Source organism: the organism of the source record quoted next, unplaced genomic scaffold, assembly GCF_019419815.1.
Source record: "Pyrus x bretschneideri cultivar Hongxiangsu unplaced genomic scaffold, Pyrus_bretschneideri_v1 Contig7, whole genome shotgun sequence".
Lineage (NCBI taxonomy): Eukaryota > Viridiplantae > Streptophyta > Magnoliopsida > Rosales > Rosaceae > Pyrus > Pyrus x bretschneideri.
Window position 1 is genome coordinate 3,452,322 of NW_025999809.1, and position 13,728 is coordinate 3,466,049.

The window sequence follows — 13,728 nt, forward strand, 5'->3', positions numbered from 1 at the left end:
ACTTATAATTCTTTTAATCCCGCAGCAACGTGCGAACATCAATTTCTAGTTACTTCTAATAGGAAAATTTTCAGATATCTACCAAAACATCACAGCTTGAACCTGATGAACATTGACTACAACCGACTCAAAACTATCACGTAGTCCGTTTTGCTACGAACTCATCATTCACTGCCTTCCTGTCCACTGACCAATATTTTCCATTTGTGACGGCAATTTTTGGATTTATTCTCTCTCTCTCTCTCTCTCTCCCTCTTCCTTATTAATTTCTCTCATACAAGGTTCTGTTGCTTCTTACTATCCCTTATCCTAAGATTGAGATTCATTAATCCAATCTGTGTGGTCACCGTCACACAAATATTTTACAGTCGGGAGTTTTGCAACCCAGTGCAGGGCACGGTTCTTTAAACATTTTGACAGGAAAATTGCACAAATCACCCCCTGCTCTCATATGAAATAAGAAACAATTAATGATACTTGTGGTGGATTCTATTACCAATCTCAGTCAAATTTCGAGATTGATGTCCATGTTTTGTTTGAAAATTGGACAGGTAGCTCTCATGCATGGTAAAAATACGTCATTTCATGTGTATTTTTGCGCTTTCATGTATATGTTTCGTTAAAAAATACACTTATAGTGGATTCTATTACCAATCTCAATAAAAGTATATAGCCCAAGTTTTATTCAAAAGTTGGACTTCTAGCTCTCATGCATGACAGTATGTCATTTCATGTGTACTTTTACTCTTGCATGTGATGACCTAACGTTCAACTTTTAGACGGAATATAAACGCAAACTGGTATTTTGACTAAACATTGGTAACTGAGGCATACAATTAATACCGAGTATATATAACTTGCTGAGTACAGCAAAGAATTGAAAACCCTAGCAAAAGAACCTAGTTCCTTTTTGTGAGAATCTCGAGAATCAGTGAATCGTATCCGTTCATTGTACATCATGCAGTTAGAAATAATTTTAAATTTTTTTATTTAAAATTGAATACAAACAGTCTCGAACGAAAATTGACTGCACGATGTACAATGAACAAACACGATTCACGGATCCTCGGATTCTACAAAGAGGATTCGGAGAGGATCCTGTTGGCTAGCAAAAAAATAGGAAAAACAGAGGAAAAGAAAGAGAGAGATGACAAGGCTCACTGCTTGGTGTTGCCCTATCCATCCCAAGGCCACATAAATCCCATGCTCCAATTCTCCAAGGTTCTACAACACAAAGGACTAAAAATCACCCTCGTCACTACTCACCGTTTCCACAGCACCATGCATAGATCACCATTCACCTCCATTGCATTCGAAACCATTTCCGACAGCTACGACGAAGGTGGGATTCTCCAAGCTGAAACCACTGAAGCCTATTTGGACAGCTTTCAGAAGGTAGGGACAAATACATTGATCGAGCTTCTCGAAAAGCTTTCGTGCTCAGGGAACCCCGTTGATTGTATTGTTTATGATGCATTCATACCTTGGCCTCTTGATGTTGCTAAAAAGTTTGGAATTGTTGGGGCAGTTTTTCTCACTCAGTCTTGTGCAGTGGACAACATTTACTACCATGTCCAACAAGGACTGCTCAAACTTCATCTGCCTCCTGACTGTGAAATTCTGCTTCCTGGATTGCCACCACTTCAGCCCTCAGACATGCCTTCTTTCATCCATGCTTTTGGGTCGTACCCGGCTTTCTTCAAGATGGTTGTGGATGATCAGTTCTCTAATGTTGACAAAGCTGATTGGATCCTCTGCAACACATTTTATGAGCTGGAAGAAGAGGTAATTGATCAATAAACATGTTGGGATTGTGCATATACACTACCAAAAAATGGGGCCTTAATTACAAAATTAAGGACGCAAATGAGAAGTTTGCGTCTCGTTAAACAACATTAAACACTAATAGGGTGAAGCAGTATCCATTCAATATAAGGCACTATGTATTGTGCCCAATGCAGAAAATAATTGACACAAACACAGTATTGATCACAGGAACCGTGCAAAGAGAAACATGTAACCTCTAGCGTGACAACTTTTTGACAAATTAAATGATTTTTAGTAGTGATGTGCAACATCATGATTAAATTGAACGATTTTCATTGTTTTTCTTTTCCAAATTCATTCCTGGAGAGGATAGATATACTAAGTAGTTTAACTTTTTTCTTAAGTACAAAACAATCAAGAATATGTAAGATAGGTGCTTTGAATTGTTGATTCATCGCAAAGATGGCACAAAACCAATAGTTCATTATCTAATGAATTTTCTTTTCATTCTACTCAAACTGAGAGTTATCAGTATTTATCAAAGTTGTTCCTATCTATTGGAAGGACAGCAAGGCAAGCTGTATATACAGCAAGGCAAGCAGAAAGCAAGGCAGCATGTGTTTGCTGACTCATGGACAGCAGGGAAAGGATACATATATACAATTCAGAAAAAAGGAAACCTGAAAGCTTTACACCCTTGTAATCAGATGCAACAGCACACATGCATGTGCACATTCCTTTCCCTGCTGTCCATGAGTCAGCAAACACATGCTGCCTTGCTTTCTGCTTGCCTTGCTGTATATACAGCTTGCCTTGCTTTCTGCTTGCCTTGCTGTCCTTCCAATACTATCTAATGGAAGTTCGTTATTGGATCCAATGACAAAGACATTGTTAAGAAAAAGAGAGCGTTTTCCGAATGAAATGAAACCGAATTCATGTAAAAAGAGAGTAATTGAGCTTACGAACATTAAATTTAATTCCAAGCTTATATTTGGTGTTTTGATTTGTTTGTGCATATATAGGTGGTGGATTGGATGGCAAAGTTTTGGCCATTGAGGACGATCAGACCAACCATACCATCAAAGTACTTGGATAAGCGGCGGGAAGATGACACAGAATATGGCTTTAGTCTTTTTAATCCAAACACTGATGCCTGTATGAAATGGCTAAATGCAAAGCCAAAAGAGTCTATAGCTTATGTGTGTCCTTTGGCAGCTTAGCAGAACTTGGAGCTGAGCAAATGGAGGTACTAAGTCGGGGTTTGAAGAGGACCAAAAGCTACTTCTTGTGGGTGGTTAGAGAAAAAGAAGCGGCTAAGCTACCAAAAGGATTTGTAGAGGAGGCATCGGAGAAGGGTTTCGTGGTCTCGTGGCGCCCCCAATTGGAGGTTTTAGCACATGAGGCTGTGGGATGCTTACAACTAGGTTTACTTTTGGTGTTTGAAAAATAAGAGGACGCGTTTCATGCCTTTGGGTATACAAATGGATGTTCTTTAATTTATCCGGTTACCTTTTTTGTGCAATTCAATGAACTTGTAGTCCGGCAACGGATTTTTTTTCCAACAAAAAAATAAAAAATAAAAATAAAAACACAATCTATGTTTTGTAAAATTTGCAATGTTTGCGAGATTAATAATTAATCATGTACATAGTTTTCAAGTCACGCCGAAAAATTTCTTATTTTCAAGTACAAGATTATTTGCATACACGATTGGACACGAATTACTGATCAGATTTATTTCGACTTAAATCCTCGTGAGACACCATGAAATAAAGCACACTGCTAGCAGCTCGCAGGGAAAAAACAGAGAAAAAGGGGAAAACCAAAACCAAAACCAAAACCAGAACCAGCTGCTGCCATAACTACATGATTCGACTTCCAAACTTTGAATATAGTACTACGCTTCTACTGGCAAGGCTTCAACGGGCCTCCACAGAGTCCGGAGTTGCCTGCGTAGCTTTCCGATCCGAATGAAACAGAACCGTCGAAATTTGGGACTGGACCGGATAGTCTATTGTTGGCCACACTAAATGTTTTAAGCCTTTTGAGCTGGGCAAGTTGTTGAGGAATTTTACCCGAGAACTCATTGTTTTCAAGCTTAAGCACATTCAGATAGCTACAATTCGAAAGACTCGGGGGGATTTTCCCCGAGAAGCTGTTCGATGAGAGATCAAGAGTCGTAATAAACGCAAGGATTCTACCAATATCTTCAGGAAGAGGTCCACTGAGCTTGTTGCCGGACAGATCTAGGCCAGTTAAGCTTGAGCAGTTAGATAAGCCCCGAGGAAACTGACCTTTTAGTCCCAAATCCGAAAGCTTGATGTTCAAAACTTTGTTCTCGTTTGGGTGCCAGCACTCGATTCCAAGAAATTTGCAGATGAAGCCTTCGGTGGTGTTGCTAAAATCCCATGAAAGGCTTAAGTACCCTGAAGGATCTTCAAGTGAGGCTTTTATGCTTTTGAGGCAGCTAATATCACTCTCAACACCAAAGCTGAAACTACAAGTAAGCAATAAGACGCAACAAATAAAAATGCTGCCAAGAAAATGTTGTTTGCTCAACAAGGTATCACGTACTAAGAAATCCATCAAAACGGTCTTAAAAATTTCTACTGTTTCAATAAAATTGAAGCCAAATGACCAGAGCTAGAGATAGTGCTCAATCAAACCCACAAATTCTCTAGCTTTTAATAAGACTGGGGAATGTGAAAGAACCCAGAAATTTCACTCGGAAAGAAAGTTCAACGACAAAATTAATGTCATGGTCCAGACGTAACTTAAATGCCAGAGTGGTTTATAAGTCCACGTATTTTTTTTTCCTGATCCCTATGTGAAACGAAAATTTTTTAGCATAACTATCACAACGGTACACAATATTACTATTCAAGTTTTTATACAAATAAATAAAAACACATCTCGGTCAAACAAAACTATACGTGATTCTCTCTTAATCGCCTTCAATAGGATATGTTATTCAAGATCTCAATTCAAAGAAAAATCAATATAATAAATAAAATAACGTGTTATAAAATAAGAAAGACGACAAAATTGTTAAATATGTCAGCACTCAACAATGCCTTCATTTTGAGGTCATTCCTTTTTGTCAAAAGCTGAGGAACGACTTGGACAATTGACTGCTTGACTGGGGCTTTCCAGACCCTGCTAGTGCCTTTGCGGTTGGCTTCCTGAGATGGCACTGTTTCATTATAAACTTTGACTTCTCAGACGTGAATCGCACTTCCCTTGCCCATGCATAAATTTTTTTTTTTTTTCAACAAACGATATTATCTACATTAAAAGAAAGAGAGGGGATAAGCTAAGTTTCACAATAAACTAACAATAATATGATTCAAATTCACATTTGGCGAGAATCGAACCTAAGACCTCCACTTACAAGTAAAAATGAATATCACTAAATTGTAAAATTAAGTGATAAAATTATTATTAGTACTGAAAATTGGTGGAGTAAAAGCTACTTCTTGTGGAAAACGGGGCTTAAAGCTCAAGCTGATAAGAAAGGGACAGTGAGACAAGAAGAAATAGCACATTAAGAAGAGAAATTCAAAACAAAGGGTAATCAAAACCGTACCGAACGGATCCTAAGCGTACAATCACCCCTTCGAGCGTACCATATATTATTTCAAAGGGTTCAAACTCAAAACATTTACTCATTAAAGATATGGATCTACAACGATTATCACGTAATTTAATCGCATATTATATGAAAAATAATATGAACTCGTAAAGATATTGAAGACTAAGCAGAATCTCTAGGTGAGGCGGGGCATGACGCCTGCGAATCATTTCTTCATTGTTCAAAAGATACCAATCATGAGCTAATAAAATGGACATGTAATTGTTAATAATAATAAGGCCATTAAAGATATAGAACTTGATAACCTCTTTCAAATTTATATATTAATCAACCAATCAACTAATCAACTTAGCTAAACTTAATTCATTTTTTTTTTCCTATCGTTTGTTCATAGGAACAAGAAGAAGGAAGAAAAAAAAACTGAATTAGGAGGGTCTTAGCTTCTCTTTATTATCTTGGGCTTTTGGGATTGTACTGGTGGAGCCAGATTCAACCTGGGACCACGGTGTTGTAGGCCCAATTGGTGAAGTCTCTGTTTGGCTCAATTTCCATGTTATTTTCAGGGATAGTGCTTCTCACACACCCATTTTTACACATCACATATCCTTATTATAGCTCGTTTAGAACTACTTTTAAAATAGGTAAAAGCGTTTTTTGTGAAATGCTTTTGAAACTAATCTTTAATAAAAATGCAAGTAAGTCCTAAAAAACACTAGAAGTGTTTCTTGCAAGAATCACTTGAAGTGCTTTTAGAATCCACATAAAATTCTGTTGAAAACATTTTAAAAGCAGTTTCAAACGAGCCTTTAATTTTTTGCAATTGATTTTCTTTAATTCATTCAATTCGACGGTTGATAATTGAGAGGTGCCTGAAAAATAAAAATGGAGGTGTAAATATCACTACCCTATATAAACTCTCATGTAATCGGCATCCATGCAATTCGTCCGTGAATCGTCGATGCCTTATTCGATCATTGAGAAACTAAACTATTAACATGTTATATATGACCCAAAAAGTGAACAGCCACATCATAAATAATATTTACGACAAGATTCATCACTCAATATAAAAATGAAACAGTTGGGCAATGCTTCTGCATTCTCGTTTCAACTTCTATTTACTTTGTTTCCCATCAACTTAGTTTTGGGTAAAAATAACCAAGAAACAAAAACTTCTCTGAAAATGGCGCTGAGAAGCAGATATGAGAGGTGGCAGGGACGAAAAGAGAATGAAGAACAGAATCTCGGCGTCATCTTCCTCCTATCGGAAATAATACATTTAATACAAATGCAACTACACAAATACCCCACAAATTTACTAACCAAGTTGGGTTATAAGGGACTCACATTACACATGAAAAGATTCTAACATGATGATTTTACATTTGTATGTCGAAAAAAGCAGTTCCAAATGTTAACTAAAGCGTAAATCATATATGTATAAATAATGCTTATTACAGTACACAAAAACAGATAATTACAGAAGGGTACTGACCATATACTAATAAACTCTTACCTTTTTTCAGGTCATCTCAACCATCCCTCGAGCAACAATAAGTTCACCTGAAGCATCACCATCGCCATTGTCTGTTGGCATCATCATCTCATCTTCGACTGTGAAGTGATATTTCTCCCCTATGGCCCTTAGAAGCTGGTATACTTCAAACATTGTAGGCCTCTCCTTGGCAATAGGCCCTACACAGTTGCACGCAACTTTAAGAAACTGGAAAAGCTCATCATTCACACCCTTCCCGACCAAAGATTTGTCTAGCGCATCCAGGAGTTGAGATTTACTTGACAGTTGCATAATCCATTCCACCAAATTTCCTTTGAAGTCTTCAGGGGCTTTAGAAATGTGGGTAGCCCTCTCACCAGTCACCAACTCAAGGAGTACAGTTCCGAAACTGTAAACATCTCCCTTTGGAGTGGCCACTAGAGTTCGTGCATACTCGGGAGCAACATATCCCAGATCACCAAACTCCCCATTCACAAAAGTACTCAAATGTGTATCAATTGGATTCATGAGCCTAGCTAGCCCAAATTCAGATATTCTGGGCTCAAAATCTGCATCCAATAAGATGCATTTGGAGCTTATGTTTCGGTGGATAATTCGAGGATTGCAGTTATGGTGGAGCCACGCTAATCCTCTAGCTGCCCCTATCCCAATTTTAAGCCTAGTTGGCCAGTCCATGATCTTTGCACCTTCAGCATCTGCAGGATGTAGCTGATCGTGGAGGGTACCATTAGGCATGTACCTATAGACCAAAAGCCTTTCCCTCTTTGCCGTGCAAAAACCTAAAAGAGGAACCAAGTTACGGTGCCCTATATTTCCCAAAGTAGCCATCTCAGACAGAAACTCTTTCTCAGAGTGTTGAGATTCCTGCAACCTCTTGACCATAAGTGGAGTGCCGTCATCGAGCACTGCTTTGTACATTGTTCCAGTTCTTCCTGTCCCAATGATATTGTCCTTGCAGAAACTGTTGCTGGCCCTCATGAGATCACTCAGCTTCATCTTAGAAAGCGACTTCTCAAACATGGAAACCTGGAGTAAACTAGCTTCGTTAGAATGCAATACAATTCAAACCACCAAAAATGGAAACATAAATTGGACCGTCTAAAATCAATAAAACATCGCGAGAAACAAAGAGAAACAGAACCAATCAAATATCATTATACGTAAGTATTAATTTGTTTCTAAAAGATATGCTATGTAATAGCTTGCCTTGACGGCTTTCGTTTTCTTCAAACTCTTAGCCCACTTGTTTCCTTCAGGGTCCTCTTCCTTCTTCTTTGCAGACACTCTACGCATAAAGAAGACCAAGGCAATAATCACAACTAGTCCTGCAAACGTTGCACCGCCAACACCAGCTGCCACAATAACTACGCTGTTAGACTTCTTTTGAGCTCCCCGGCACGGATTCAGAAGCTTCCCACAAAGTCCAACATTGTTTGCGTAACTTTCTGCTGTAATTCCAGGATTGGAACCGAAGTCTGGGACTTGGCCAGAAAGCTGATTGTTTGCCACGCTAAATGTTTTCATCCTACTGAGCTGGCCAATGCCTAGAGGGATGTTACCCGTGAACTGGTTGCTGTCAAGCTTAAGCACATTCAGATAGCTACAATTGGTAATATTTGTTGGGATTTGCCCTGAGAAGCTGTTAGAAGAGAGATCAAGAGTTGTAATGTACGAAATAATTCTACCGATATCTTCAGGAAGAGGTCCACTGAGCTTGTTGCTCGAAAGATCTAATCCTGTTAAGCTTGTACAATTCGCTATACCATGAGGAAACGGGCCCTTGAGTCCCAAATCCGAAAGCTTGATATTTAAAACTTTGCTCTCGTGAGGGTGCCAACACTCGATTCCCAGAAAGTTACAGATGAAACCTTCTGTGTCATTGTTGAAATCCCATGAAGATTTTAGGTAACCTAAAGGGTCCTGAAGTGTTGCTTTTAGACTTTTCAAGCAGTTGATATCACTCTCAACGGCAGAGCTCAAACTACAACTGAGTAATAACCAGACCACAGCACCAACGAAAATACCAGGATCTCGTCCATTCAATACCATATACATTGAAAAAGCCATCAAAATCGCCTAAATTCGCTATTTTTTATTATTACCAGAGCTCAAGAAGACTGAATTCCACAAAACCCCAGCATTAGCAAACACCAAGCCCTGAAACAAAATTCAAAAGCAAAAAGAAATGAACCCAATCAGACCAATAAACACTCAAGTTTTACAAAACTTTAGCTTTAATTAACACCAAATTTGAAAACAAATTATGGAAACAACACAGGAAGCAAAACCCAATTCATCATCTCTCTACCAAAAGATGCAGAAACAGGTATACCAAGCAATAATTCAACTAATGAAAACAAGCGAATTCAAAATTCACAAAATACAAACTAGAACAAACACGTAGCAAGTTCAAAAAACTGACTTGATCCAATTGAGTTGACCCAAGTCTCCCTAAACATACAAAAATCCAGCTACAAATTTAAAGCTTTGGGAAAATTTCAAAAAACTCACCTGACATAATTCTCTTGCAGAAAACACTGATGAATCAAAGATCCCGGAGAAGGGTTCTTGAATCCACAGCAAAGCTTCCTTCTTTTTCCACAAAGACAAAGACTTTCCCGGTCAACAAAAAAATAAGTGCAACATACGATTTATATAAAAATAATTACCCAATAATTTTTCTGGGAAAATTGTAAAAAGGTGTGTGAATGGAGATGGATTTTTGCAGAAAAAAACGTTTGGATGGGATTGGAGAAGAAAAGAGAGGAAAAGAGAGAGGGCCGACGGGTCAAAGAAGGCCGGCCATTTTTGTCCAACTTGGCGACGACTTGAGGACTGCAATTTAGTGCTATTGGCTCAATAGACTCCTGACCATGAGAGAGTGCTTGACCGGCCCTTTCTCGGTTTCTTTTTCCACGAAATGGGAAAGTTTTTTAATGTTTTTACTGTTAAAAGTGTGTCTCTATTGATCTATAAACGGTTATCACTACGAAAAGCTTCGGTCTTTTCTGTGCTTTTTGTGTTCAACCACTCCTCATTTTTTCCTTTTTTACTCCATGATAAAACTATAAAAAACTTTGGTCCACGGAGATTTTTCAGTGTAAGAGTCATTCAACGGTATGTTATGTTATTGACTTATGAGTTAAACAAATTTACTTGAGTTTTTATTTTTTTTTTCATATTTAGTGAATTTAAACACAATTGTGATTTACTAGACTTTATGATTAAGAGTGTCATTATCGGACGTTAATCTTGTATCGTAGAAGACAAACGTTATTCACTAACAAATAGATAGACGTGTTATAAAATGCGTGGATCAATAAGGACACATGTCAAATTGATGATGACAACGAAAAATTACTCATTAGGTTCTTACAAGAGAAATGCTAAGGATACTCTAAAAAATGATATTTTCAAAGAACTTTCTGTCACTTTACAATTTAACGTCAATTATCGTATTAACATTATAAAATATTATGCAAAAAACATAGAATAACAAAGAGTCTCAGCCTCACATTTGAAAAGATCTTCTTAGCATTTATAGTGAGAGTAAGAGTGAGGGCAGAGTCAAATTTGAGTCGGTTTCCATTTCCCCAAGCTAACATTTTTGTACTTATTATAGGAGATATTTGTTTTGCTTCCTTCATCTCATGTATTCATGAGTGGAGCAAACACGTTATGAAATTAATTTCAGCCTGGACATTATTTCTTTTGTGTTTTATTTATTGATGATTGTCGTTCAAACACTTTTAAAATGCTGAACAAGTTGAAGGAGTAAAACTCATATATTTTAGTTTAAGGACTCGTTGCATCTAAGTTTACGGATCAATACTCTAATTTTCTCTTAATTCCATATGTTTTTATTTGGTTATACATGTTTATGGGTTTAAATATTCATTTTTATTTGCAATAAGTTTGATACATATTTATGGGTTTAACTATTCATTTTTATTTGCAATTTAGCTCAAATGATTTATAACATTTACCTATATAGTATACACTTATAGTCTAAGCTAATTTCTCTTTCTTCAATATTGTTTGTATTAAAAAAAAAAAAACCAACTTTATTTTGTTAAGAGATAAATGCTAAGAAGACTCTCAAAAGTGAGACTTTTCATAAACTTTTTATTACCTCGTATTTTTAGCACAAATTTTATAATATTAACACAAAAATTAACCTTAAATTATAAAATGGCATGGTGTCCTTGAAGAGTCCCACAATCTCTTTAGCATTTCCCTTGTTAAAAATTGGTGTGATGTTTATATAAAGCCAATGTGACTTGCATTCCATACTTTATCAAAAGGGAAAGGTACATTCCTCATATTTTAGTTTTTTTTTTTTTTTTATAATGCTTCCCTCTTGTTTAATTAAGGGTATCAACTTCACCTTTGGTGAACAACATTTCCTAAAATCAGTTGCTTTTGCCATTTAATCCTCATTAAATAGTGTGTACCAAATACAATGCAACCTAAATAGCCCATTGAAGCATTAAAAATTTTGAATTTATTGATGAGTCTTTACAAATAACAAACTTCAATATGTTGATAAGTTCATGTTTTTACATGTGGTCTAATATCTTAGTAGATAGGATGTTCATTTCTACCATGTGTTCTGAGTTTAAAATTCTTTTCTCTTAAATTATTGTAATAGTTTTGAATTTGCCATCTCCCTTTAATAAGAATAAAATTTGAAAAAAAATAAATTCATGTCTTCACTTTGTTAGTGATGCACAACAAAATTTAGGGGTGTGTGATTTTACTTCTTACACACCCCTTGATAATTTCTATCCGTTGATCTTCTTCAATTCATCTGATCCGATGGCCGAAAATTAAAAAGATGTGTGAGAAATAAAATGGGGTGTGTGGATATCACACCCCTAAAATTTAATGTGATGTATGGTTGAGGAAATTAAATAGAATAGGATAGAAAATAGGAACCAAATGAAATCAATAAGGAATAATATCAAATATATTCTTCGTTGCAAATGGAATCCAAGATTGAATCAAATTTAGGGTTGGTGTTCAAGGTTCATGTTCGAACTTAGCACTAGTTTTGGATGGCTGTATTTTTTTTCTTTAAAGACTATTTTGCTGTACTTTAAGAATAACCAGCTGTAAAATAAAGCAGTTGAGCATTTGATAAACTGTATTTTTAAAAGTGTTATGTGTACGAAAAATAGGGTAAAAGCGTTTGGAACACTTTAATGTGAAAGTAATATAATTGTATATAATGACAAAATTGAACATAATAATTGGGGCGGTGACAACAACAACAGCGGCGAGGCGATGGAATTGATGGCTACGACAATGGTGGGGGTATGGTTTTTGGTGACAACAAAAGGATGTCGTGGTTGGGGGAATAGTGCTAGAGTCAATGATAGAGGTGGTGGTGGCAGTTGTGGTTATGATAGCGGTGATAGCAACGATGGTGATGGTAATGATGGTGGTGACGGTGGTGGTGGTTGCGGTAGTGTTGGTAATGGTGGCAGCGAGGGTGGCAGTGATGGTGATGGTCGTGGTGGCGATTGTGGTGGTGGCAGTAGTGACAATAATGATGGTGGTAGGGGTGGTAGTCATGTAAGGTTAATAGTTGTAGTGGTTTTTTTGTTATAGCCCAAAGCCCCTACAAGAAGATTGGGATTTACTATAGGAAAAGAGCTTCGTCAAACTCTTCAACTTAAGTTATTTCTATTTGGAATCAGTTTAGAGAAGTTGCATACCAAACAAGGATTTGAATTTAATATTTTTAAACAACACATGTGCTTTTAGAAAAAAATCAAAATTTTGAGTTTTGTTCTCAAGTTAGATACCAAACAAACCCTTATATTTTTACCAAATGTTTTTTATTACTTAACTTTAAAGTTAAACAATTTTTAGTTGAGCCAGGATGGGTCAGATCTACAGTAAGGTGGGGTGAAAATACCCTTGGTTCGACCGTTAGCCTCGAAATCTGGATTTGGGTAAGTTGAACTAGTCTGAGACCATGATTAACCGTCTAGAAGGCTATAGGAGTAGGTTGGGCGCATGGGTGCTAGGTTGCCTCGGTTTGTCCTGCTTAGTCTCGAGCTAGAGGTCCACTAGGCTCGCGTTGGGTTGTAGCTTGCGCCACGGTTGGCGCAACTTGGGTTACCTCAGTTTGGGTAGTTCGCGTCCAGGTGAAAGAGGTAGGCGTTAGGACTGCTGCCTAGAGCGAGCAATTTAATGGGCCTACGGCTGCTGGCTACTTACGTCTCAGGCCCCCTACCCTAGGGCTTTCTCGCAATGAGTGGACGCTGCCCTATAGGCCATTACAACGACGGCAGCCGCTGCTGGCATGGCCACGGTACCTCGTGGTGGCAGTGGTGCGGTCTTTGCCATGGTAAGCCTCAATGAGCAACGACATAGAGCCACGTCGCTATCTTCATCAGTTGGTCTATGTCATTCCACGTAAGATGTCTCATTGGTTGTAGTTTCTGAATTTCCTACCATGATAGCACCAATTTATGGATGCAAATTTTTGCTGTCTCTTCCTTTATGAAAATGCACCTGCAAAGATTAAGGCCAAAAGCATCATGCGCTCACGATGAATGGGGGGCTTTGGCCTAAGAATCTATGTTGCCAAAGTTATCACCTCTATAGAGGTAATCTAATTCTGAGGAAATCCAGAATTGAACTCCTGAATTGGGTGGACCCCACATAAAATTTGATTCCCCAATTGCTAGTAAATGGCGGAATGCTTCAGGAGGAATGCAATTCTGTTTCTCTCCCTTTCCCATCCCAATTAGTAAACACGCTTTGAGGGAGAGAGGTCCCTTAAACGATGGTGAGGAACCTTTTTACATTGTCCATTGGCTAAATAGTAGTGAGGCTAAAA

The 13,728-nt window shown here is 37.6% G+C and overlaps 2 protein-coding genes and 1 pseudogene across 2 annotated transcripts; 1 reads left to right on the forward strand and 2 right to left on the reverse strand.

Moving 5' to 3' along the window:
* The first annotated feature begins 781 nt into the window (after positions 1-781).
* On the forward strand, positions 782-3,293 carry LOC103934379 (annotated as a pseudogene).
* Positions 3,294-3,477: 184 nt separating this feature from the next.
* Positions 3,478-4,517, reverse strand: LOC103934363 (probably inactive leucine-rich repeat receptor-like protein kinase At5g48380). Its single transcript, XM_009344112.3, has one exon. It carries the CDS (start codon positions 4,351-4,353, stop codon positions 3,673-3,675), a length of 681 nt encoding a protein of 226 aa, XP_009342387.2. The 5' UTR covers positions 4,354-4,517; the 3' UTR covers positions 3,478-3,672.
* Positions 4,518-6,589: 2,072 nt separating this feature from the next.
* LOC103934364 (probably inactive leucine-rich repeat receptor-like protein kinase At5g48380) lies at positions 6,590-9,796 on the reverse strand. The gene is made up of 3 exons (XM_009344113.3): positions 9,387-9,796; positions 8,082-9,032; positions 6,590-7,901 (listed from the first exon to the last, which is right to left on the reverse strand). Exons 2-3 carry the CDS (start codon positions 8,940-8,942, stop codon positions 6,882-6,884), a joined length of 1,881 nt encoding a protein of 626 aa, XP_009342388.2. The 5' UTR covers positions 8,943-9,032; positions 9,387-9,796; the 3' UTR covers positions 6,590-6,881.
* Positions 9,797-13,728: the final 3,932 nt, after the last annotated feature.